At 41.0% G+C, this 27,662-nt stretch overlaps 1 protein-coding gene across 5 annotated transcripts; it reads right to left on the reverse strand.

The window, feature by feature from the left end:
* Positions 1-2,010: 2,010 nt before the first annotated feature.
* On the reverse strand, positions 2,011-27,197 carry LOC140251602 (uncharacterized). 5 transcript variants are annotated; one of them, XR_011903436.1, is made up of 19 exons: positions 27,148-27,197; positions 26,283-26,329; positions 26,019-26,080; positions 25,595-25,692; positions 24,192-24,285; positions 23,868-24,093; positions 22,692-23,074; positions 20,813-21,647; positions 20,415-20,453; positions 18,701-18,774; positions 17,410-17,478; positions 15,972-16,076; positions 15,102-15,197; positions 13,729-13,824; positions 13,238-13,392; positions 12,210-12,300; positions 11,780-11,852; positions 8,685-8,802; positions 2,012-2,258 (listed from the first exon to the last, which is right to left on the reverse strand). XR_011903436.1 is itself a non-coding variant. In XM_072335574.1 (18 exons), exons 1-18 carry the CDS (start codon positions 27,160-27,162, stop codon positions 2,216-2,218), a joined length of 2,601 nt encoding a protein of 866 aa, XP_072191675.1. In that variant the 5' UTR covers positions 27,163-27,197; the 3' UTR covers positions 2,011-2,215. The 5 variants fall into 5 exon arrangements, 4 of the variants coding, with proteins under 4 accessions (XP_072191675.1, XP_072191676.1, XP_072191674.1 ...); XM_072335574.1 differs by lacking the exon at positions 8,685-8,802 and having other exon boundaries at positions 2,011-2,258; XM_072335575.1 differs by lacking the exon at positions 8,685-8,802 and having other exon boundaries at positions 2,117-2,258; positions 23,868-24,090.
* Between the last annotated feature and the right edge of the window lie 465 nt (positions 27,198-27,662).

A 27,662-nucleotide genomic window follows, 5' to 3' on the forward strand; every position in this document is an offset into this window, starting at 1 on the left:
AGCTCAAGATATGAGCATTTGCTTCTATATCCACCTTATCTCAAGGCACAAATATTCAGAGTTAGGTAATAACAGAGCAACAGTTCTATAGCTCGTGCCACATCTGGTGCTAGTAAGTTATATACTGTACCTGTAACTGAGCCACAGTGCAACCACTCTAGACACTGGATAACCTGTCTCCTCTTCCTCTGTGTGGCAGAACAAAACCAGCAGATTGGGATGATTTTGGACACTGCTACCAACTGCTGTGACCCTGAGCTCTTCTGCAGCCTCACGTCGCTTCTGTTGTGACAGGGGAGCTCTGAGTTCTGGATGTTCCTGAATTCCTGATATTAAACCTGAGTCAATGTACAGAATTCACCGGAACTTCTGTGTAGTTATGACCGAGTCTAGCAGGTATAGGAAGGACATGATCGGATTGATTCATCAAGTTTAAGGGAAGTCAAAGAAAAAGGTGCATTCCTTCCTGCTTAGCAAAACACAGTACATTATATATGTGGTTCCTGCTTTGTTTCTACCCAGTGCATTGATTTGACCCAATTAAAAAAACCCCAATGTTATGGATTATTCCAGATGAAGACATCTCTGCTCCTACTTACAACAGTGTGGAAAAGAAAATCAGTAACGATTCCTGGTGTTAAACCTCAAGCACAAGAGAGCGTGACCCTGACTGAGCATCCAAGGGAAGGGAAAAGAGTCCTGAGATTGGTTTTCTGCTCAAGGGACTCAACAAAGCAACCTAATCAGCAGCTCAAAAGAACAAAGCAGCACTTGCATCAGTTTTGGTCTCTCTGTACAAATCTAGCATCCCCTTTCCACATCCAGCACTAGCAGGTACTTGCATGCATTTCCCACCCAGGCAAAAGAGGCAGTACACAGGAGTGCTGTGAAGGCTTGGGGGCTTAATCTAAAGCCTGATTCTCCACCGTGTTAATTGCAAATACTGTCTGGAATTGAGACAAGGCATCAAGACCTACTAAAACCAAAGGCCAGATTTTGTACCTGCAACGAGGCCCTTCCTGGCAAAATGCTATCCAGTGTTGTGAGGGCACAGTTAATGGGAGTTAACAGAACGTTCCAAGGTGGAAAATCTCTCTTGCTCTTATTTTTTTCCCTGTCGCATTTCAATGCCTCAGTACCATTTGTAGCATAGGTCACTGTTGCTCAGGAAAACATTTATTCTCACTCTCCCACCCTCTATCAAGTTTTTTCTATAGTGCCAGAATGGTTTTCAGACTGTTCCCAACTGCTAAGTTTTCAATGTCAGACAACCCTACAGCACTCAGTTGATAGTAAAAACAGCAAGTTGAGCTGTGGCAAAAGTGCCTTATAAACAAACAAAAACCCACACTAACTGCCAGCGCTACGCACTGTATACTTCAACCCAACCTGCATTTTAAATGATTCCTAGGGAGCTCTACTTTTGCTACTGACGTTAAGATTTTTGAGAAGCCATCTGAGTTGCCATGGAATTACTAACAGGTCTGTCTGTGCAGATTGAAATTCCTAGGAGATTAAAAAAATACCCTAAAAACTGACGTTCCTGGCAAATGAAAAACGAATGGGCGAGTTCTCAAACATCAGATCTCAGGAGCACTGAAAGATGATGACAGTATAGTAGCTCGGCTCTGCTTGTGATCTGTCTCTAAACTAAAAGATCCTACAACATTATAAGCTGGAGTTCCTGTACACCTATGGCAGTAACAGTGGTGATCCACACTGGAACCAAAGCCACTCAGTCAGGAACGCTGTTTTTCAAAGACAATCTGAATCGGCATATTGAACTTTCAAACTACTTTTAGAAGTTTGAGCCACTCCAATGGAACAGTTCACAGATTCTACCGGTGACGTTCTCATCACCACTCCATGTAGCTCACATTATACATATATTCTTTTTACAAGTCAAGCTCTTCATTTTCAAACGATTACTTGCAATTTCAACCTTCCATCCAACAGGCAGAAATTTCACTTGTAAATGATTTAGAAAGGCAAAGAAATCAAAACGGATTTGCATTATTTAATATTTATTAACAAGAAAGAAAAGCTAATTTGTAACAAACCATATATTTACAATTTACAGAGAGGGAAAACCTCTTTAAGACCAGTGAAACTACGTGCTCCCAGTACTGGGATATATTTCTACCTGGATGGTAATTAATGGTGTTCTTTAGAACTCTCTCCCATTAGACAATCTTCAATTCAGTTCAAGGTGAACTCATGGGGAAGAGGGCTCCGACAACACGCTTCCTGCAATCGTTCTAAAAAACAAAAAGAACAGAAATCAGCTCATCCAAATTAACACAGCCTTCAGATAGAAAGCAATGGAACACCTCTGTGCTTTAGCGTTAGTTACTAGTCAGTAACAACTTCCTATTCTACTCACAGCAGCAAAAATTTTAGAGCATCCACATACTCCAGTGGCAAATAATAAAGAAATATTAGTGTCACATTAAAGCACATTAGTCTAATTCAATTAAATATGGTCTCTAACAAACATGTTCCTCTGTATGAATTTGGAGCTGTCAAAGCTACGCGTGGTTTGAACACTGACACTTTTGGAAGTGGAAATTGGAATTGGACTTGGCAATGGGCAGAAAGAAGGGTAAGAAAGGCTTCTTTTGGTACATCAACCAGAAAAGGAAAGTCCAAGACAGCATATCACTCCTTAATGAGCAATACAGTTAGGCTAGTAACAACAGACAAGGAGAAGGCTGAGGTACTCAATATTTTTGCCTCAGTCTTCACTAGTGGATGCTCTACATGCAGCCCTCAAGCAGATAGCTCAGAAAGCAGAAGCTGAGGCAGCAATGCCCCTCCTGCTGTAAGTAATGATCAGGTTCACAACCACTTGAGGAACCTGAACATCTCTAAGTCTGTGGGTCCTGATGAGATGCAATCCAGGGTCCTGAGGGACCTGGCTGACACAGTTTCCAAGCCACTCTCAAAAGATATTTGGAAAGTCATGGCAGTCAGGTGAAGTCCCTGGTGGCTGGAACAAAGAAAGATGGCATCGCACTCATTTTTAAGATCAGTGGAAAGGGTGACCCAGGGAACTGCCAACCTGTCAGCCTCACCTCTGCGCTGGGGAAGATCATGATGCAGATCCTCCCAGAAGCTATGCTAAGGCACATGAAAATGAAGGAAATGATATGGGAGAACCAGCATGGCTTCACCCAAGGGCGCACCCTGCCTAACCAACCTTGTTGCTCTTTTATGATGGCTTAACTGCATCAGTGGACAAGGGAAGAGCCACTGATTTGGACTTCAGTAAGGTCTTTGACATGGTGCTTCATAACATTTTTCTCAGTTCAGTACACAAGGCACTGGTTGCAAGATTGTACTCAGAGTAGAGGTCAGTAACTCAATGTCTGGATGGAGATCAGTGATGAATGGTGTCCCTTGGAGGTCAGTATTTTATATCTTCAATGACAGTGGCAGTGGGGTTGAGCATACCCTCAAAGTCTGCAGATGACACCAACCTGTGTAGTGTGGTTGATGTGCCCTAAGGAATAGGATGCCATCCAGAGAGACCTAGACAGGCTTGAACAGTGGGCCCAGGTGAACCTTAAGAGGTTCAGCAAATCCCTGATATCAGTACAAACTGGGGGTTGTAAGGATAGAGCACAGCCCCACTGAAAAAAAAACAACTGGTGGTACTGGTGCACTGGAAGCTGAACACAAGCCACCAGGTGTGCCCTCAGCCCAGAGAGCCAACCGTACCCAGGGTAAAAGAAATATGGCCAGCAGGTCAAGGGAGTTGATCCTGCCCCTCTACTCTGAGCTGGAGACACCTCACCTGGAGTACTGTATCCAGATGTGCAGTCCTCAGTACAGACCTGTTGGAGCACTTCCAGAGGAGGACCACAAAAATGATCCAAGGGATGGAACACCTCTCCAATGAATACAGGCTGAGAGAGCTATGCCTGTTCAGCCTGGAGAAGAGAAGGCTTCAAGGTGACCTGATAGCAGCCTTTCAATACCTAAAGTGGGGCTATAAAAAAAGGAGGGGACAGATTCTTTAGCAGGGTCTGCTATGACAGAACAAGGGCAATTTTTTCCAAACTAAAAGAGGGAATAGTTAGACTGGATATAAGTTTTTTGTTTGTAATAAGGGTAGTAAAGCAGTGGGACAAGTTGCACCGAGGTGGTGGATGCCCCATCCCTGAAGACATTTGAGGTCAGGCTGGACAGGGCTCTGAGCACTGCACGTAGCTGTAGGCACCCCTGTTCATTGCAGGGGGGTTGGAAGGGGCCCTTAAAGGTCATCCAGTCCAACTCAAACAATTCTGTAATTCTATAATATTTGTGCACATGCAAATTCGCAGCAGTGGGCACGTGCTTCCATGCTAGACCACTGTGCCAAACAGCATTTCCACAGGCAACAGGAATGAAGATGTAAGAGCAGGTGAATACCTGGTCTAGGCTGCCAATACAAAATCAGGACATGGCATGGTGCCTAAGGGATGGCAGAGCCACTGAAAAATTGTGCCAAGGCAAAAGATATCACCAGAATGCTGAATTAGTGCTACAAGAGGTGCAGAAAACACATGTCGATGCTCTGTGTTATGTTTGGTCAGGGAAATGGCACTGAAAAGGATTCTTTTAGCAATGCAGTGCCAGCCTTGTGCTTGAGGGATGTGGCTCAAGGACAACCATGTGTGCCTGGAGGGGTGTCAGTTCCGCTTCTGCAGTCTGAAAAAAGGCAGATGACAATGACAAACACCTTGCCAGTGATGTCCTAAGCCAACCTTCTTGGGATTAAAACTGTGAAGTCACTCGTTAGGAGGACAGAGGCCAAAGGAAGCACTGCATCACTTCTCTCAGCACGAGCACTGGGAGCATTGCCAGGCCTTGTACAAAGCTTGAAGGAGAGGAGGCAGAGGAACAACCTCTGAAATAATTTGAATACCTGGAATTGAATTGGAAAAGTGAGTCACTGCAAACAACACCAACAAAACAAAAGGCCTTTGAAGAGAGCACTGGAAAACTCCCCTTCCCCCAAGTTACTTTAAGCTGCAAAACAAAAAATGCAGGAAGAGAATATTCTGACTTGATACAGGAGTTGAGAGAACTGAAACTGCGGCAAGTGAATGCCTCCTTACACAGCCACTGCAAGGAGCAAAAGGAGACACAAAGACATACCTTGGACAGACAAGGCAAGGTAACAACTGTCAGCTTGCATAGCAGGATACAGCGCATCACTCTGGTAGCACGTGTATAGATTCCCACAGAGAAAAGGAAGTTGTGATCAACACTTTTGAAATATATGTAATACTTTTCAGTATTACAATTTCAGGAATAATTTGAATTCAAGAAAAGTCAAGAGAAAAACCTGGACACTTAAGCAAAGTCCTTAGGCCATGCATACATTCAATACATTAAAAAATGCTTTTGAACTTCATCTGCACACATAGTTGTATGGAAATAGCCAAGGACAGGTGGAAGACTGAGGCATGCACCTCACTTGCAGCCCTTCACATCTCACCAGAGAGTTGAGCTTTGCAACTAATATGAAGAAAATCAGCCATAATGAAGTCAGAGAGCATTTGCTGGATGCAGAAAGGCCTCTGCAGTTATCACTTCATTGTCCTTCATGGGCCCAAACTGGGAGTCTCATACTTTGCCCTTAAGGTTTTTAACTTCTTAACCGGCTACTTAATTAGTCTTCCTTCCTGGACTTAATTGTAAATTTGTTTTGATTAATTAGCCTCAGAGCTGACTTGGTGCTTACTGGAATACAGGAGAAGTGCTTAGTTTCTTCAGTTTATAACCTACTGTACCCTATAGAAGCCCCTGCTTTGTCAGCATTAACATTTCAAGTTCAAATTGTGAAAAAACATTTTTATAATTAGCTTTCCTTTCCTGTAATTACCCCCTCTGTAATACAACACAAAAGTGGTGATGATATAAAGAAAGGCTAAGATTTAATAAGTTCATGTCTCTTGCCCAGAGGATTTTATTTCATGTTCTCTAATTGAATCTTCCAATTCTAGTAAAGCTAAATGCAAGTGATCACAGCACTGACCAAATCCCAAACCAAGAGTGTAAGCTGCCAGCACAGACAACCAAAAAGGTTTCCTTGCCCTTCAGAAAAGTCACGTTCTGCTTCATGAAAACCCTTCATGCAACCCTAGGCAAGCCAGTCTGCAACAACTTTGGACACTAGAACACTTACTTGAGAAGTAGTGCAGCTCTTCATTATGTTCACACCTCTCATACCGTTCCTCTCCCTCTTTACAGCACGTTGATTACCGAAAACACCCCCATGGTGATACCATCTCTGATATCTTGACCCATTCTCACGCAAACCATGAAGGAGTCCACAGCCCACAGGGAGTTCCTGCAGGTGCAGGCCTTGGGCTGGAGCTGCAGTCCATGAAGGGGAGTCCAAGATGGAGCAAATGATCCATCAGGAGCTTTGGTCCTTGGGGACCCTTGCTGGAGCAGTCCATTCCGGAAGGACTGCACCCTGTGGTATGGTTCTTGCTGGAGCTGGGGAGGGAGGTGATATCAGCAAGGAGGGTGGAGCAGGAGAGACCAAGTATTATGGACCCTACTGTGCTGCTCAAAGAAGAGTGAAGAAGGAGATGGGAGCAAAGCTCACCTTTCTGGGGAGAAGGGAAAAGGTGTTTCTAGTTTTAATTTTCATTGTCCTGCTCTTATTTTTGAGTTGCAGTAAATTAACCTTCCCAAGTTAATTCTGTTTGGGCTATGATGGTCATTGGTGAGTAATCTAAAGCCAGGCAATTTTTCATTTTTCTTTCTCCTCTTGCCCTGCTGAGGGAGAGGAGTGTGAGAGCATGGCTGGCTTCTGGCCTAGGTCAACCCACTGCACCTACTCACTTTATAAGCTTCCTGTACAGATATCAAGAGCACTGCAGTTCTTCAGTTTCCAAATTCAGAAGTCCTTACCTATCAAGCTGCATAGAGAAGTGTAAAATCTTACTTATCTTTTTTTCTGTGAACACTTAGATTTGTATTTCAATTCAACAGACTGAGAAAATACACACTCTGCTTCCTTCAGCTTATTTCATTTATTGTTTGTCTTGTGCTCTATACTAGAAAAGACTACAGAAATACAAAGCAAATGGAGTTTTACAGTCTTTTCTGTGTCTTTGCTTGGGCACAGCAGCTTAAATGAAGGAAAAAAGAAAAGAACACAGGTTTGTTGGTGGGCTCAAAAACACTGAGCAACTCCTATACCATATTCATTACTCAGTGTTTAGCAGCCAACTGTTTTGACTGGTGTCAACTATTTGTTTTCATCTTCAAACTGGACCATAGAAATTGATTGTGAATCTGAAAGGAGGGTTTTCCTATGTAACTGGAGAATTGCATCACAGAGAAAAGCTCTTCCGACTCAGCCTGTGAGCACCCATGTAAAGCGATAGGATAATAAGGTGTTCACTTGCAGCCATCAGTGCTATGAGAGTTCCACACCCCACAGATGGATGGATTCTCTAGAGAGGATCACTGCTTAAATGCTGCATTATAACACACATCACATAGCAGTGTATCAGGAAAAATGCAAGAAGCATCCCTTCGTGCTGAAATGCCTTTTTAGCTATTACAAAAATGAGGAAATTGCTCTTCAGTTTATATTTAATTCCTCAGGTGTTAATTTAATGACAGATAACTAATTCAGGTGCATACTTGAAAAATAGAAGGAATTGTGCGTGCACTTCAAAAGTTTGTTTTATCGGTGCTGTTTATTTCTCTGTAATTACTCAGCTCAGATTCTATGTTGTGTTTACCAATCTAAATATGTATGCACACACATCTGACAGCTTTGCAACCGTTCTCCTGCATCCTCCTTTAAATTACAAATAAAAGCTTTGTTCATTAAGACAAACAGTTTTATAACAAAAAGAAGCCTCCAAAACATTAGATTTTTCAGAACAATCTAAAAACCACTAAGTCCTTTTTCTCGAAGGAAACCAAAGCCTTGAAAAATCTAACTTTTCAGTTAAGTTCCTTAACATGTGTTTCTAGTTGCTATCAAAACGCTCACCACAGGACACATTTACCACCTAACATTAATTTTCAGCTCTCTCAACTACTGCTGTCTGAAAGTAACGAGTTAATATATCAAACCACACTTCCTCAAAGAACAGTGTATGGACCCAAGTAGCAGCAGAGGTGTGACCATCACCCCAACTTGAGTTCACAACACATAACACGTTAGCTAACAATTTGAGCATACCAAAGCAATCACAAACCTGGCTCAGATCCCTACTCTACTGTTAGAGATATTTTCTGTATTCTACTATAAATAAAAAGTTTTCCTATCCGAACTGAATATATAAACCACTAAAGTCTAGGAAATAAGTTAAGCACTGTTCTAAAAGCTGCAACATGGAAATAACATCAGAGAGACTCTAAAAATACATATCTAAGCTACAGTCCACAACATGCTCTCCATGGGCTATTTCCTTAGCATTTTGCCCAGTCCAGACTTTACCACACATCTGTTTGAGACCATCACAGTAGTCTGTGGAAACTGGATTACTAAACAAAGTAGAAAATACAACAGTTAAAAGAATCCCTCATTGGCAGGAAGAAAAATGCTAAATTCTCAGATTTCAGAGGGTTTTTTTCCCCATGTTAGTTTTTTTTTTTTTGCAATATCGCTTTTGATAAAGGAAAAACATGAACTGCCAAAGGTTACCAGTAGTCTGACATACACAGCAATGTAGGAAGCAGGAGTCACAGCAAGACCAACCAGAGGTGAAACATCAACTTTTTCCTTCCAATGACCAGTTCTCATTTGTCTCACTGGACAACTCAGCACCCACAGGAGCCCTGGAATGCAAACAGAACTTTGCAACTCAAGCTGTAGATTTTCCTGCATTTCCATGCACGACAAGACTACAAGTGTCAAGTTAAAATATCAAATGCAGTCCAGACAAAGGGTAAAAAAGCTCAACTCAGCTCCTGCTGTGCACTACTACTTTTAAAAACAGTTGTGTCTGCAACTAGTTCAGCCTGCATGCGAATAGAATCAACTTTGCAAGTTTCAATGCCAAATGCTAATGTCAAATGGAAACTGACACCAGAATTCAAGTGAATTTATCTGCATCTCTAACAAACTCTTCTTCCTCCCCTGTTCACAAAAGCCAAACCCTACTGAGTATAGGTGCCAATCAAGGACAAACAGCTTTAGAAAAGTAAAATCCCTTTCCTTTCCTTTCCAAAATAAGTCTTTTTTTCCTATAACTTTAGAACATTGGAGCCTCTTAAACTACTTTAAGAAATCACTATCTGTTTTCACTACAGACCCAGAGACACCTCATCAGGTGTTGCAGCAAAATATGTGTCACGTCACTATTTCTTAGAATGGAATCTAAACTAACACTGTGAAGGAAAATGAATGATGAAATCAATAACTGATTAGGGCAAGTACTTTTTCAAAACTGTGCAAAATGCAAGCTACATCCTTGACATAACTGATTTTAATACTCAAATAAGAAGCATTTTGAGATGCTGCTCAACAGCTGAACTGTTTTCTGCATTCTACATTGAACGTTTCACAGAAGAAATCAACTAGCTAGGAAGCAACCAAACCATCTAGCCTAAAAAGTGACTTACTTTTCCAAACCCACAGTACTCCGCTGACACTTTCAGTCACAGTTAAGAAGAGCAAACAGGCTTTTGTGGCATTCTGATGCTGAACTTGCACTTGAACGTCTGCCACTTTTCAGTCTCTGGCAAGAATCCATCTGCACACATAACTCACATAACTTCTGCTTAAAACATTCAGGATGGATTTCTCATCACTTACAAAAGAAACAAAGAAAATCCACTCAAAACCTTGCTGCAAAGTTGAGGTAAGACAACAGCAAGGCAGTGCTTCACCTCCATTTGAACCTACCAAACTAAAACGTGCTCCTTCAGAGTGGCAAGCTGACTTGAGTTCTCTGACAACACACATCCACATTTTCCTTTAAGGCCATCAGCTCCACAGTCCATACACATTCACCACCTTTGCAAGACATCCTTCTGCTCCCCAATCTTAGCAGGCAGATGCTCTGGAAATTTTGTTCTCCATTCCCTTCTTTCTGAACTCCCTGGTGGTCTTCAACACAACAAATTTTCTACTTCCCATTTTTCTACTTTCAGCTGGAGCCGATAAGCAGTTAGGCTTGGTGATCACCACATTTGTTCCCTGACTACTGGGAGACATGCTTAGGACAAGAGCAGATGTTCTTTAGGTTTAATGCTAGCCTTTCACTGTTTTCCAAGTGGCAAACTTCCAGATTTCTGTGAGCCTGTCTAAAGGGTTTAAAGCCTTACAGACAGAGAGCTTTATAGGTGGGATTCCCTCAAGCAGTGGAGAGAGTGTGTGTCCATCTGGTATATGACGTGACTCCAAAACAGAAGGGACATTTTAATCTCACTAACTTTGAGAACGCCAGCCAAGACCGAAAATTAGAAGAGCTGCCAAAATCAAGGTGTTATCAGCCACAACTGACTTTAAAAGGAAAAATAAAACAAATCTTATTGTAAACCACTTATAAAATTTGAGGTTGAGCAGAAAATAAGTTAGTTCCCTGCAAACTTAACTTCAACTGCAAATAGTTTTTAGCAAGAGGATGAACTAAATGGTAAACTGCCATACTCCTGTTTCATCTACTCAGGAATTCAGCAAGGCCTAGTCACTGAATGCAAAGATGCTCTCTAACTTCTAAGTATGCACAAAGTTGCCTTTCTGCACACTACTGAAAACAATGCCTGAAAGAGACTGAAGAAGTTTACGCAAAAAATTCACCCATCTAAAACATCTCTCACACAGAAATTGTAGCCCCAGAGTCTAAGCCTTTCCAGACATACAGTTTAGTTCTCACCTGTAAGGTTTTTGTTTGGTTGTTGTTTTTTATGGTGAGCACTTAAGCCAGTTCATCTTTCCTACTTTAATTGGTACTCTGGATTTAATACCAAGATCATGGCTGCTTACTAAGTCGGTCCTTGATCCTCAAATATGCAGTCCCTGAACAGTTTCCAATTCGATTTTCTCTCCCTCTTCTAGAATTGCAGTGACCTCACTTAGAAAACACTCTACCAGAGTAGCTGCAGCTTATCCTTATGCTCAGCCAGAAGGAACCTTGAAGAGCTTAGGAGACAAATGCATACCAACTGCTGTCTAGACCTGGCTTCTGGAGTATACAGCATAGTTACAGGTTTCCCAAAGGTCATCATTATTATTTGTTGATATTTGGCAATGACCTATCGCTGTTAAACAAAATAAAGCTATCCAGAACACCCAGAGCTTTACTATGAAAAATACAACTAATACAAATTTTAGATACTAATCATACCCCTGCTGGACAAGGAAGAAACTACTACCATGAACATATTAGAAGAATGCTGGACCACAGCATGCAAGCATTCCAGCAGGCCATCTCCTAGACAACAATTACTGAAGTACAAGCAGTATGGCTCTATGTGCAAAGAGGGATTATTCTGAGATTTATATTTTTGGGAGATTAGGTATTAAAGTGCACTTTGGAAAAATATGTTTTTCCCACTACTTTTCAAGTATATCTTACTGTCTTTGGATGAGAAAATGCCTGTTGCAAAGCGAGGCCCTTTGCTGCATCACTGAAGTTTGAGAGTAAACTTCTGAGTTGGCTTTGTAGCTCTATGTTGATTTCATCAGCTCTGCCTTAGTTTATAAAGTTAAACTGGGTGCACTTACACTTCGTATGCAAAAAAAAAACCATCAAAAAATACAAGACTTTAAATAGTATTTCAAGCAACTTCTTGGGAAAAAGTTCTTCACCTGTCTTTTTTGAGTTGTGTGAAATGAAGAACACTTTCCTCATCCAGAAGATTACGCACGTTATATCCATTTCCTATAAATAAAAACAGAAAAGGTTTTCTTTAGAAACCACCAGTAATCTTTGATGTTCTGTCCTGGCTTCAACAACTATATTTTTATTTGGTATATTTTGCCAGCTTTACACTGTCTGTTGAATGAGCCTTGAAGCCAACTCAGGTAAACAAGCACTGTTTGTACCACTACCTCTAGATTAGTTCACCAACCATGCCCATCGTTGGGGCCACATTCCCTTCTTCCTAATAAGGTACTTCCCCACTCTCTACCCAAACATAATTCTCCCAACCATTCACCTCAGTATTCATTCCTTCCTAACATGGTAATTTAGTCTAATCTGTTCCCAACAAATTGATTTTTAAAGACATGCACTTACCTGCTGGAACATAGAAATAATCCCCTGAAGTCAAGTAATACGATGTCTTATGCAAGGTGATAATAATCTTGCCACGGATAACATAGAAGGCCTTAACAGAAAGCCAAAAGATTCTAAGATAAGCAACATTTCCTCTGCAAAAGTTTAAGTTATCCAAGAAAAAATACTGTTTTGTTCATCATTTGTAATGAAATAGAATAATAAGATGAGCTGCAACTCCTTTTCCCCATCCATTGAAAATTAAGATGCACAACTTGAAAGGTGGTAGGGGGACAATATTTATTTAATACTTCTATCTTGCTTGCAATCCATTCAGTAAGCACACATGGACACGCATGATTAATGTGAAAGAAGAGTAATGTGCACGCAAATTACTTTCAGTAATTTCCTTTAATTGTAACTGTTTAGTTTCACAACTGTTATAATTTTTTTTTTAGTATTTCCTATATATATATATTTATATGTATCCACAGTTTAGGGAAAAAAAATATGAAAAACCCATTAACTACATATGCTACTTCTAACTCTAAGACTCTGGTCTCAAAGATAATCAGAGGGCTGGAAAAATCTCCTACAAAGACAGGCTGAGGGAACTAGGCTTGTTCAGCTCAGAGGAGAGAAGGCTTCAGGGAGGCTTGACAGTGGCCTTCCAATATTTAAAAGGGAGATTATAAGCAGGGTGGAAAACAACTTTTTGCAGTGCTGGATAGTAATAGGACAGAGGAGAATGGTTTATAACTAACAGAGGGGAGGATTTAGATTAGATGTCAGAGTGGTGAAGCCCTGGCACAGGATGCCCAGAGAGACTGTGAATGCTCCACCCCTGGAGGTGCTCAAGGCCAGGTTGGATGGGACCCTAGGCACCCCCACAATCTAGTGCCTGATTTAGTGGCTGACAGTCCTGTCCATGACAGAAGGAGGTTGGAACTAGGTGATCTTTGAGGTCCCTTCCAAGTCATTCTATGATTCTGTGATTTTCTGCTTACACAAAGACCACTGAAGACAAGGTATGGAAAAAGCATACTTACTATTGTATCCATGTGGACAAACTGGTGTCCCTTTTCTTTAAGAGGTTTCAAGATCAATTTACCAACAGCAAAATAAGATGTATTCAAACTTTTATATATTTTTATCGATTCATCTTCAAAGAAGCACGAGTGACTGCTTCCAGAGTTAATGCACTCTGCAGGGAAAGTCCATAAGATTAAACATTAATACTAACACAGTCATCCTCTTAGTTCTGCCCCTTTTTAAACTACATATGCTATGTATTGTCTCAGTGCAACAACCCCACCAGTTACACTTAATCATCAGCAGAAAAAAAAACAAAAACAAATCAGAACATTTGACTTCCTCTTTTTCTGTCTCTCAAAATGTTATCTGGAAAAGCAGTGAGCATTTCAACAGCTCACCTCTATATGCCCAAAAATGAAGGAGCAGTCTTCTTCCTACAGCAGTCCACACCTAAAAACTTACTACATAATACTGAAAGGTCCTTGGTTATATCCTTTTATCTTACCTAGAAGTACTTCCTGACTTGTTACTGGGTCCACTATGCTGGTTGGCTTAGAAGCATCACCCAGGGGGATATCCAAACATTCTGCTACCTCACTTCCTAAGGAGGAAAAAAATAAATCATTAAAATTCAGGAACTTGTTCTAGAAATTCAACTCAGCTAATGGGTCTTGAACACATTACTCTTTGTTAATACCCTTGAATTTTACGTTTCTAAAGAATAGTGCCTGGTAAAGCAGATAATGCATCACTTCTAGAGGCAGTTCAAAGAAATATAAAGTAGCCAATATTTTTTGTAACATACAGTATGAACAGTCACTACCAGCTCAGGCTTCCATAAACTTGCAAACAAACTTAAAAGCTGTACTCAGATCAAAGGTTCAGATAAATAAGAATCTTGTCTCCCCCGGTGGCCAAAAGCAGGCACACCTTTCACCTCCCAGAATACTGTAATGGAGCAATAGCTTCCACAGAATACCCTTCACATGTAGTGAATAAAGAAACAAGTGCAGCAGAAACATGCAGCAGAAATTCACACCAATATTCTCTGTTATCTCCCTTATTCTTTCTCCAGTGATCTGTTCACCCATGTTTTGTTTTGGAACTGTGTTAGGACTACAGTGTCTCTCCATCCTTGTTAGTATTTATTTCCTCACATAGAAATGCAGCAGTAACAAACAAAAGCTCCAGCGAGTCCCCATACAGAAAGGCATTTTTTACATCAAAATCTCTTCCAGAGAGAGAAAGAGAAAGCACAGAAAAATTTAATTAGGTTTCTTGTCTCTGATCCTACCCCCCTTCTGAGCACTACCTGTGCACCCATCATCTATTGGCTTCAAAAGGTCTAGCAAAGCTCCCCATTCCTAGGTGTTTAAGCATAGATTTATTGCCTACTTTTATCCATCTCGTGGATTGTTTGTAAATCTCTATTCACCTAGATCACAGTGTGTTTGAAATTAAATCACATTCAGATGCAATATTACAGTTGGTAGCAGCAAAATAACCAGAAGTTTTTATACCTTAACTATGCACTATAAAACTGAACGTGTGAGTATCATTAACCAGTGAAGCAATTAAGGGCAGAAGTACAGCTTATTTTCTTTCGTCTCAGCTTCAAGGGCACCACAACACCTCAGGATCAGTCATTTCTCTCTTCCTTCCCAACCCAGTGAAGTTTCAGACAGGATGATACAGCACTGGTGCACTACAGTAACAGGAATGTGTTTCTTTGTATCAGATCACTAACACATCCCATTACAAAAGGATTTTCAGATAGAAAATCTGGAGCTGTCAGAGGAGAAAAATCTTAGAGCAAAAGATTCATTACAGAAGGGCATTTCTGAAGTGTCAAAAGAGGAATAAAGTTTGTATTTATACTTGTTTTAGCTCTTTTCTGCTTATGATGACTCTTCAGTTTATTCTTCATGTGAGGTTCTGCTTCTGCACCTGCTATTCCACTAATTAAAAGCCTTCCTGAAAGAAAAGAAAGTTGAGTGCAACTCACTAACACATAATAATTAGTTTACAAGAGCAAAGATTTGCACAGCATATAATCATTCCACTTTGGTATATATTTCCTTGATGCACAACTTTTTATGTAGCTTTAGAAAGCCAGAACAAAATCAAAAAGCTTCCGAACATCAAGTACCTGAGAGTGCAATACACTTTTGAGATTTTAAAGAAAAGAGTATGATGGTAATGCATTCAAGGAACATTTCAGAAAGCCAGAACAGGAGAGTTAAGCTTTAAGACGAAGTGTTGAATTCAGGGACAAAAGGAAATACTGTTTCCAAGCAGACTGATTAATCAGGAAAAGACCAAATTAGTCTGAGTACAAGATGTATTACATCACCAAGGTTATTTAACACTGAGATTAGATAAACATTATAGTATCTGCTCTAGAAAGCAGTGCCTATACAATGAGAAATGCTCCCACATAGGATCCAATAAGCAGCTCCTCCTATCACAGAATGTCTGACATAGTAAACACACTAGTACAAATTGTTTTTTTAAAATCCTCTAAATTGTTAAAGCAAGTTTATTTAACATGTTCTGCTGAAATTAATTCTAGCTTAATCAGGAGTATTAGGAGAAAGACTAATCAGCTGAAGTCCATAAATAAACAACTTCATTCAAGTTCCCAAATAGCACAGCATCTCAAGGCTTTGATAGCACAGCATCAAACCATAAATTTACCCTTTACTGTCCAGTCAGAGTCAAGGACATGGGTACTTTGGAAACTCGTACCTGAAGGCTTCAATGTATAGGTTAATCGCTCTCCTCGCCAATATTCCAAAGGTTTAAGTCGTATCCTTTTTGTCCGACGAACATTAGGTGTGTTAGAAGGCAGCACTAATTTAAAGGATGAAATCAGTTCACAGTAAGTATGAAAATTAAATACTTAGAAATGGAAAACATTAAACAATACTTAGAAATTGAAAACATTAAACAATCTGCTGTTGTTCCATCTCAAGGGGTCAGAACTTCCCAGGTGATATTTATACCACTTTGCTTTCATACCAAAAAAAGAAAAGGGAATGAGGCATTGCCAGTAGGCTCCTTTTGCATACATTAGTATTTCACTCTGCTTTTTGTTAAGCAGTTACCATGCTAGCTTGACATTGGATTTCTTTCTATATACCTTAGTCAACCACTGATATATAGACAGTAGGAGCTCAGGAATATGGAGCGGCAAACATACTTTAATTACGAAGACAAATCCCTCAACAGTGAAATTTGAAGAATTTCATCAGCAAAAGTGGAAAGGTTTCACCTTGCTTATGGGGCAAGAGAGGAGTAACAGAGGGTGCCTGAGCTGCCTCTCTTCTCCCAGATTCTTATGTTCCATCTCCAAGGTCTGGAAAAAGAACAGTACTCTTGCCAACAGAAAATGCCATGCATTTCCAAGACATCTCAGATTTTTATCTTCTGACTTACTAGAATCAACTTCAATTTTTCTAAGCTGCAATGTATGAATACAGTAAGAATTTTACATTTTGTAAGGAAAAAAATAAAAGCTCCCTTAAGAGTTAAGAACAAATTAGTCAAGAATATTTAAATGCTAAAAAAAATAACGGTAAATTAAAAACAACAACAAGCTTTACCTATATTATTTTGTGCACAACAATATAGTTGTGTGCCTTCAAAAACTACAAGGAAGGAAATAATGAAAACAGATTAGTGTGGCATTACAACCCACCACATGCCCACTGTGCCATCCTCTCCCATAGGACCAATGCAGATACCACAGAAGGAAGCTTGTCTGCACTCTTAGTTACACTGTGCAAGATTAATTCAAACCCTCTCACTGAACTGTACGCAATGCGTTAACTCAAAAAACTGAAAGTGTAGCAATTAAAATAGTAAATGTCAAACACACAAAAAATGTTTTCAAAAGTTAAAAAAAATAAAGAGCGGGGTTATACAGAACTCAAAATAAGAGTTAACAAGCCTTGCCTATAAACATATTCCATGTACCTTCCAGATTGCTTTCCAAACTAAGGTTTTGAGTATTCTATATTTGCATAAAGTAGAAGATGTTCAGTGAACTAACAAATTCGCTCATTTGTTGTTGATGAATCACATTTCTAGGTGCCTCCCTGTGTTTCCTTCAGCAAAAATTTACATCAAGTTGGAAATTTATTTTGTATTTATGTACTTACAAGGTATTTTAAAATAATCTTACCTATTTTTTGCTTGCCTATCTCATCTGACAGTAGATTTTTTATCTGACAGTGCAGGTCTTCAGAACTATCTGAAAATACATTCAAAAAACCATCACAATAGACATTTATTTACTACTCATGACTTTTATTCAATCTATCTCCGAGATCCACAGCTCCTAATGTTAACGTTCCCTCTAACATTCTTTCTTTAAAGATTCACGAAACATAATGTAGATAAAATCGTGTAATTCATATATACAATAAAAAGCATAAGCTTGAAAGGTACAGGAAAACTATGCATTCAAGTAAATGTTCCTCAGACATCTCTCTAAAAAAAGTATTGTAAAAGTATTGTAACTACACGTATAATTTCACTGACTGAAGTGTGAGATCATTTACCTTTACATCCCCCAGTATAACTTCAAAACAAAGTTATTACTAGAACAGCCACTTACTAGGTCTGAAAAAACCATTACATGAACTAAGCAGCACTTATAACTGGCTTTAAAAGGAAGGAAAAGACTTTCTACCTCCAGGATTCACATGCATTACAGCAGTACATTTAACTTGCATAGAGCAACTTAACAGAGAAAACCAAGATATCCTTAGGTGAACAGACTATAGGGTGGGAAACTTAGCTCTACAGTGGCCTGAAGTGATTAAACACAGTACCTCTGCATAACAATGCATCAAATTGGTACAGACTTATTCTGCTCACAAAGGAGCAAAATTGCATCTGAGAGGTTCTTGGCAATACCAGGCAAAGCATTCACAGGCAGGCTAGCAGTCATATACAGAAAGAAGAGTGGAAGGGGCTCTCTGGCTATGCAGCACTCCTTCTGAGGATGCAGCCTCAGTGCAAGAGATGCTCTCCCTTCAGTGGCTGGCCCTTAGATGAGCCCAATGTGGCTCCACCTGGGTTCACCCCTTTTGGTCACCTGGGAGCACAGGTGCAAATAATGTCCCTGTGCCTCCTCAGCCAGCCACATCCATTCACCAGTTCAAGCTGTGACTTTGTATTTCCCCTACAAACCTGATCCTATAAAATCTGTTCTGAGTACTGTGCAAGGACAACCATATCCTGAAAGGCTTGATGCCTCAATGCAGTGCTTGTCCTTACACAGCTAACACAATATTAAGCTGGTGCGTACTGTACCATATACTTGGGCAGAACAGCAATTACAGCCAATTCAACACCTGCATATCTTATTCTGAAGAACAAGTGCTGAGGATACAATAGAGATTACTGTGCAATCACAGCCTATGCAGCTCATACATACAATGCATGAAAATATCAACTTCAAATAGTACCTGAAGATTCATTATTCTCTTCACGAGGCTTCCTTGGTGGAGTATATTTCTCAGAATGTTCCAGAACAAGCCCGCTTCAAAAGAAAGGAATAAAAAGACACCTGTTCAATGTGTCACACATCAAAGAAATGTTACAGCAATAGCAGAAACAGCAAAATCAAGTTGCTTTTTTAACAACACGTAGGTTTTTTTCCTTCCAAACACCTGTCTGCACTTGATTCAACACTGAAGCAGACGACCGCTGTTAGAAATCACAGGTCTTTTCATCACTTGCTCCTCTACTGAGTTCTGAGGCAGACAATCTGTGCTCACATCTAACCAGGCCTTGGAAAATTCTCATGACATTTTATCCTTTCTCTTGCCTTCCAAAAGAAACAGACGTTCTCTCTCCTCTGTAGCATTACAGAAGTAGTTTAAAGAAACATTCTACATGTTGTAAGCAAAGGACAGTAACAAAGTTTAGAATTTCAGCTGCATGTATCCTGTCATAAAACTATCCCCCTGATATAACAGTAATTATCATCCATACACACCTCCACCAGAAAGATTCTCCAAGCATTACACAGAACAGTTGCTGCATCAGTTTGTCCAACTGACATATGCACTAAGCTTGCCTCAACTAAAGCGTTACAGTTTTCAGTAGAATTATAGTAAAAGAATTTGTTACATTCACAATTTGCCTCTTCTATTCATTAAAGAGCCCACTGCATAAAGAAGGTATCTGAATATCTACAAACACAAACAAGGGTTTGGAGTGCAGATAATGTTGGATGCCTTACTCAGCTGGTGTGACGTTACTGGTAGCTCCTTACTTATGACAGAAAGCACAATTTAGAATCATAGAATGGCTCAGGATGGAGAGAACATTAAAGACTGTCCAGTCCTGATCCCTACTGCCACGGGCAGGGTTGCCAGCCACTACTTCAGACTACCCACAATAAACCCATACAACCTGGCCCTGAATGCCTCCAGAGATGGAGCATCCACAACCTCTCCACACAACCTGCTCCAGCACCTCACCACCCTCTGAATAAAAAAGACCTGCACTCTTTCAGTTTAAAGCCATTCTCCCTTGTACTGTCACCATCAGACCATGTAAAAAGTTGGTTCCTCCCCCACTTGTAAAGCTCTCTTCAGGTACTGGAAGGCAGCAGTGAGGTATCCCTTCAGCCTTCTGCAAGCTAAACAAGCCCAGCTCTCTCAACCATTCTTTGTAGGAGAGGTGCTCCAGCCCTCTGATCATCTCCATGCCCCTCATCTGGACCCACTCCAACAGCTCTGCATCCCTCCTCTACTGGTGGCCCCAGGCCTGCACACAGTACTCTAGATAAGGCCTTACATGGCTAAAGTAGAGGGAGACAATCACCTCCCTTGCCCTACTGGCCTCCCCTCGATTGATGCAGCCCAGGATACCTCCCAGGCTGCAAGAGCACACTTCTTGTCATGCTTTTCATCCATCAGGACCCCCAAGTCTTTCTCAGCAAGGTTGCTCTCAGTTTGTATGCATATCTGGGATTGCCTCAATCCAAGTGCAACACCTTCTGTATCAGCTTACTATGTTAGCTACGTGCCTCAGGTGTGAGTTATGATCCATTTCTACTGGCTTCTATACTAGGACACCACAGAGCACAGTAACTGCACCAAAGAGCTGAGCTCTCTCAGTACAGAAGGAGCGAGACTAAATGCAAGTTTTACAGACAATACAGGAAATTACCTTTCAAGACCCACAGCTTCCCCAGCTGCAGCAGAATGTCTAGAAGAGAAACAATTACTGCATTTAATGTAAGTCAGCAGTTTTACCTACTACAGGGAACCATTTAAGAGATTAATAAATAAATAAAAAGCAATGCAAAAACGAACCACCAAACCCTGGATCTGCTACTCAATCTCTAAATCACTCTTCAAAAACTCCAAGTTTCCTTAGGTACTTACAGACATGAGCCCTAGCACCCACCATTAATAACAGAATGGTGGTTACAACACTTGGTTTCTCTATCAGCTACTTAACCACCTGAAACAGCCACTTCTTTCAACAATGTAATCAATGTTCAAAATTTAACTGAATATACCAAGTCACACTACATTTTCTAATGAATTGAATGAATAGCTTACTGCAGTCTCTGGTGCTTGTTACTTTTGCTTTTTTCACTTGTTTTCACAGCAGATTGCTTGTGTTTTTTTCTTGCCACTTCCTGTGCAGAAGAACTGTCAGAATCTGTTGTATTTTGAGGCTCAGAGTCTCTTGTGATTGAGCAAACACTTTTATGGGCTCTGTGATGAATCCTTTTGACGATCTTCCCTGAAGACGTAGCTGATGATCTTTTGTTTTCAGAATTCTTCATGCTGTCTACAAGCTGCTGCAGTAACTCTGCAGCTTTTAAAGGAGTTTTGTTATTTACATCAGTAACTGATTCCAAAGCGTGCAATACTTTCTCAGCTTTTTCAGACTTAGTCAATTTCTGAAGCACAGAAGTCTGTAATTCCTGACGCGGAGGTGAAGTAAGCATTTCATTAGATTCAAAGGGCTCTCTTTCAAGTCCTTCTTCACAAAGTGCACTGTCAGAACTCTTCCATCTCTGTGGCTCAGGATTTTTATTATAATTTCTCTTAACGGATTTTTTCAACTTCTTCCCTTGGCTCTTCAACAGCTTATCATTTGCAAGTTTCTGCTTAGTTTGTTTCTTGTGAACCGAACGCTGATAAGCTTTTGAAGCAGACTGCTGGTATTTGCAAGGAGTAAGGTTCTTTTTTGGAGACAGCATCTGCTCTTGCTGATGCTCAGCTGAGGGCATTGGCAAATCCTCCCTTGGCAGCACCCTTCTTATCTTTTGTTCGTCATCAGATGCTTCTGAGTCCAATCCAAACAGCATCAGTTGTTCAGTTTCTGATTCACAGGACGTCTTTCTATGCTTGGAAGAGCCCTTAAGTGCATCCTTCTTAGATTTTCCTAGAAATACAAAGAACACATGGACATGAGTACCTTTTCCCTATAAAACCCAAAGAAATAAGTTTACATCTAAACACAAAATCAAAAAATCATGCGAACATTAAATATCACAAGAACTGATTTTTCCTTAACATTTGAAATAAAGCTTTCTCTAATTCTTATCATTTCCTAGCAGCAAAAGAGCAGAAATGTTACCTTGTATGTGCTTCCAGTTTTCAGTGCTACCTGCTAGAAAATTCTCCCCAGATAATTCATAAACTGACCTTCTCCATTTAAAGCACATATCTTAATCTCCTTTCTAGGGGTATAAGAGCAAAAGCTTGTGGGTGCCTACCGATTTATCAGCTCATAGGAAAAGACAGAACTGCAAACTTAATTTTTTGGACTCCTAACAGGAGAGGATAGGGTTGGGGGCAGAGGTGATTCTGTGTAGAAAAATACAGACTGTGGCCTGAATAGGCAACTAGCCCATGAGAAAGGGCTTGTGTTAGCTTGGGAACACAAGTCAACTGCCTCAAACTTCTGCAAGTAGCTGGAAGAAACTTGTTTGTGAGAAACTGCTTTGCAGTTATAACCAAGTATCCTTGTTTTCAGTGAATGACCTTACTAATCCTGATACTCCATGCTTTACTGTCTCCCACCTTTACAAATAAGGCCACAGTACTAAGGAGGTGGCATGGACATCTTGCTGGCCAGCCACCACCAGTAATGAGGATTTGGCAGAGACACTACCAGCTAGCCACCGTCAATAACACGGGTACTTCTCTATCAAACTGAAGAATATCAACTTGCTTCCACACATTTTCTCAAGATTGGTAAACCTAAACAGAAGTGCTGGCACTTTTGCATTACATAATCCACAAGTAAAAAAAAAAACAAAACACAGACTCGCTGCCTATATACACCCTGCGTACCTGGAACATCAATTAGGACTCCATTAATCTCTCATCTCCTTAATCTCCAGCTTCCAAACAGCCAACCCCAGAAAAATACCCAGTAAGGTGACATGGAAGGACAAGCCTGAAGATGAGTTAACTGACTTACCCACACGAGTACTGCTTTGTATTTGAGATTTAAGGACCTTTCTCTCACTGCCAGAAGAGATCGGATGGGATTCTGGCATTCTTTTCAAGTCACGTTGCACTCTGACATTCTTGATTTTCTGTTCACTATGTTCTTGAGCCTGTACCTTCATGTTCTTGCATTTCTTATCCGCTGTCTTTTCCTTTTCAGAGGACTGAGATTTCAAAATAGGAGTTGCAGAGCCATCTTTTTTTGACTTGTTGTTCTTGCGGGGTATTGAAAACCAAGACTTAAAAGACAGACAACCTGATTCTTCAATTAAAAACTCACAATCGCTTTCTATTTCTACATCTTGATCTTTCACAGGAGGAGGAGGAGTTGATGGTGCTTTTGAGACCGTGCACCTAAAGAAAGGAGGGAAAAAGCACTTACATTATTTGGGAGAACAACACCAGTGAAAATCAGCTGATTACCATAAAGCACATACACATGCTACAGGACATTCCCAGACAAATGATTCTAAAGCCCATCATCCACTGCACTTAATCTTCCAAAAATGATCACATCTCTGTTGTTTCATTGCTTTGGCCTCAAACGCGTGCCTTATTTTTCAGGTTCTGAGCAGTCAGCTTCTTATCAAACCACAGTGATTCACACTAACTCTTTCTCAGTCTCCTTTAATCACTGCTATGCTTCAGAACTACACAAGCTTTCCCTGTACCCTCCCAATCTACCTATCAAAACATCTGAAGACCAATCCGAAGCACATCTCATTAGCCTGCATACAACTCTGCCGACAAATGCAAACACAAGGTTAAAAAACTAAAAGCATTGTTAAATCCTACCTTCACAAAATATTTTAACGAGCTAAATCCTTTCCCAAAAGAATCTCAGGAGTGGATTATTTTGCAAGCAGACTGTTCTACGTTAAGCCTCAAAAGAAACCTTCTCTCAAGCGTTCCTGTTACAGATGCTAAAAAGATTGAAGAGATGGACAGCTTCTACTTCCATACAAGAGACAGAGCAATATGTTCTGTTCTTTGTATAACATCCCTATTTTCTCTCACAATTTGAGGTCCAGACATACAATTTTTTTTCATCTAATCTGGAATTATTTTTGTTCAGAATACAAACTCATTAACTGAAATCACTACTAATTTACCCTTAGAGTCAAAAACAACGACTACCTCTACTTACGTTTGTACAGGCGAAGTTTTTGCTTCCTCCACAAGAATAGGTGTTCCCACCACCCCATAATTATCCTCAGGATCTGATAACTTGGCAGGACTTTCACATAGTCCTTCCTCATCCTCGAATGTTAACACCCGTGTTTTGCCTCCAGGCACAGGACTGTTTGTTTTGGTAGAACCTGCTATGCAACTTTTTCTTCGTGGTTCTGGGTACAACACACATGGCTTCCCTGCTACACATATTAAATAGGTTTAGTTGTACTCAAAAGTTCATAATACCCCAAAGAAGAGTTAACCAGAAAACCTTACATTCAAAAACAGCACTACTAACCTTTGCTCCTGACTGTCTCAGCTGGTGTTGCAAGTAAGGACAATGCGGAATGACGGGTTCCACTTCCTACCACGTTATTTAACCCTGTGTCTGGCTGACATATTCAACAAAGAATGAGACAATCAAAGAAAAACATTTCACATAGCTGTGATATTCTGACAGGAATATAAACTTCTACCGAAAACAATACTTTCCTTACTTTAATACTTACAAATTTAAAGCACGGTTCTATTTCAATGGAACATTTCAGTTTTCTATTAGCTAAGACTTTCTAAAACTAACTGTGAATTTCCAACAAGTAAAAGTACTGCGTACATAAACAACAATTTGCAGTTTTGAAGAGACAGACTGCTATTCCCCAGGCAAGCTACGTCCTTTGATTAAAACAAATTAATTTAAACCAACTGATTCACCCACAATTATGTTAAGTTGAAGTTTTGCAATAAATACTTGAGATTATTCAGTATTCTCACATCAGACTGAAAGAAATAAATGCCAGTAGAAATGTTGCCCATTTAAATGCTATTAACAAAATATCCTATTTTCACATAAACACTAGAATCAAAGCATCAAAACAGGATGGAATGGGCTGCAGAAAAACTAGATGTGCATTGGTTTTTTAGACAATAAATCAGCAAGTCCTCAAAGCTACAAAGTTATTTTACAGATACTGCTTGTCAGGAGCTGGCAAGTTCCTTTTATAGAACTGTCTCTCAGTGTTGCCCTCTGCCTGACAGCAAAGAGCTGCATCCATACATCTGGTAGTGTCTAAAACGAACCAAACTGAGTCCATGACAGCCATATCCACCATCAATTATAGGACAGCATGCTTCAGTATGAGAGCACAAGAAATGTAACTATCCCAGATAGAAAGTCAAAAAAAGTTAGTAAAAACCTGAAAAAAAGCCATTAAATAAATCTTGTAAGAGACTAATTGCTATTTCAGTACAACAAACTAAGGAAAAAGATTACCAATAGAAAAACTATTACAGAACATTATGGCCTATATATTAATATTTTTGATATACAGAACTTATTCATTCAATGCTCCTACAGAAATCAATCCTAGTGATCCAAATGTGTACCCAAGTGAAGCTGTAACCAGCACTGTGCTGTGATAGCACTGTGATCAATCAGAATGGTTTAAGTGGGAAGGGATCCTAAAGACTGTCCAATTCAACTTCCCCTGCCAACACGGGCAGGGTTGCCAACCACTACATCAAGGCCCCATCCAACCTGGCCTTGATTGATCACCTCTCTGGGCAGCCTGTTCCAGTGCATCACTGCTCTATGAATCAAAAATTCCTTCCTAACATCTAACCTAAATCTCCCCTCTTTTAGTTTAAAGCCATTCCCCCTTGTTCTGTCACTATCAAATGACATAAAAAGCTGGTCTAGCTTACCCTAGTGCTCTGAGTTGAAGTCCTCTCCTGGTTTCTGACAAGAGGAGTTGAGGAACAGGCTGCATTTGGAGAGCTTATTGTGACATCAGTATCATCACCTACAAAGAAAAAGCTGTAAAGGATACTTGGAATCATACAGGCTTTTCTCAAACCACTGTGGTTTGTCAGGTTGCACTAAATCCAAACATTGCAGAAACTATTTACTCAGGAAAAAGATATGACCTCTGTAAGACAGCTTAGACAGTGTTTCAAGGGGCTACAAAGGGGGAGCTGGTAAAGACTAAGAAAAGTATTATCAACTTCTTTTTTTTCTTTCCTATTTAGTTTTGTATTTTGTATTCCTATTTTGTATTCCTACATACAGTACAAGAAAGAAAGGACTCTCTAACCAGCAAATTAAACATAGCACCAAATAAAAGCTTACATTCAAAACAATCCTGTATGTATTTCAGTACATTTTGACCAGGCTGTATATTGATCTTCTTTCTAGAAAGAAAAAAAATCAGTTCAGATTATTAAGGTTGGAAAAGATCTCTGAGTTCATTTAGTCCAACCAGCAACCCATCACCACCACTCCTGCTAACTGCGACCCTAAGACACACCATTAGTTTTAGCATTATGCTTAAAGAAGCCAACATAACTTCTCCAAACAAACGTATCTAAGATAAAAATCATAAAGGGAATTTACCCTCCTTGCCCGCAGAATCTTGCTCGGTAGTATTTTTTTAAGTGATCCTGTTAAGAAATAAGAATCAGCTGTTACTAAGCACGTTGCCGACAAACCAGGACAGCCTCCTGGGTGATGAGTAAACAAGTCTCAAAGATCCCTGGTTTACCTGAAGCCAGTACCAGCAAGTCTTATAAGCATCAGACAAACCCCAGCCACATTTCTAAGCGGATTTAGATGTTACTTATGATAATCAAAAACGAAAAAGCACGAACAAAACAAGACTAGTAAAGTAAGAAACAGCCCACTGCCACCATTCAGGATATGGTTGCATCTTCATATGGTCTTCTTCAGCAGGAAGAACCAGTCGGTTGTTCAGGTAACTGACTGACAAGATGCTGTCAGTTTGGAGACAGTGCAAAACCAACTTCTTTCCTGCTCAGTCACACAACTGAGTTCCTCATAACACATTCACCTATCAAGATCTTTCCAAACGCAACCCCCGCGCTCCTCTGTCAGGGCCGCAAGATGAGGGACAGTTTCAGCACGCCCAGCGCCCCCAGCTAACCCTAACCCCCGCACGGAAGGCTTCAGCGCTGAGCGCAGGCCCCGCTGCGGGCAGCCTGAAGGGAGCCTGAGGGCAGCGGGGCCGCTGCCACTGAGGGACGACACTGCGCTTCCACGGCCGCACCGCGCGGGTGGGACGGAAGCGCAACGCTACAGGCCGGCCGGCCTACCCACCACCTGACAGCGCGCTGAGGAGAAGGCTGCATCCCGGCCCCAAGAGACCGCCCCCGCCGCCCACCTCCCCCAGCCTACGCGCCCGGAGTCCGCTGCCTCTGCTGCCCCTGCTGCCGCCCGGGCCGCACTCCCCCCGCCCTCTTACCAAGCGCTCCGCCATCCCGGGGCCGCCGCGGCCGGAACGCCGCCGGCCCCTCTGCCGCTTTCAAACCTCAGCGGCCCCGCCGCCTCATCCTATTGGCCAGCGCCCGGCGCCCCGCCCACACTGCCTCGTCCTATTGGCCGGCGACCGCCTCGCGCAAACCAGGGTGGTTGTTTTTAGCGCGCGCGGCTCCTACTTCTTGAGGGCCGTTGCTGCGCGTGCGCAGACGCTGTAGGGCAGTTTCCCTCACGTTCTCAGCGCCTTTCTGGTCCCTGAGGGGAGGCAGCTCTAAGGTTTTCATTTGGTCTGTGAGAATTCAAGCGTGCGGATGCCCTTTTTTATCTTCTGCATCAGTCGGGTGCGAAGTCACATTCTGCCATGTAAACAAAACCAAAAGTGCAGCAGTGCGCTGCCGTTTAGCCAAAACCTGAGTCTTCAGCAAACTGAGGTTCTGCATAGAGAAAGTTGACTTTCCTGGATAGCGGCACGTCTGAAGCCTCCCAGCAGTCTCAGCTTTC

This window comes from Excalfactoria chinensis, chromosome 4 (genome assembly GCF_039878825.1).
Source record: "Excalfactoria chinensis isolate bCotChi1 chromosome 4, bCotChi1.hap2, whole genome shotgun sequence".
Lineage (NCBI taxonomy): Eukaryota > Metazoa > Chordata > Aves > Galliformes > Phasianidae > Excalfactoria > Excalfactoria chinensis.

Bases quoted from the DNA above. Each gene is read 5' to 3' on its own strand.
- LOC140251602 (XM_072335572.1), bottom strand. The intron at 24,094-24,191 runs GTTAGTAGTGCT...TAATATGTGTAG, and splicing joins TGAGACAGTCAGGAGCAAAG to CAGGGAAGCCATGTGTGTTG. The intron at 13,825-15,101 runs GTATAAATACAA...TTTCCTCCTTAG, and splicing joins GCAGAAAAGAGCTAAAACAA to GAAGTGAGGTAGCAGAATGT.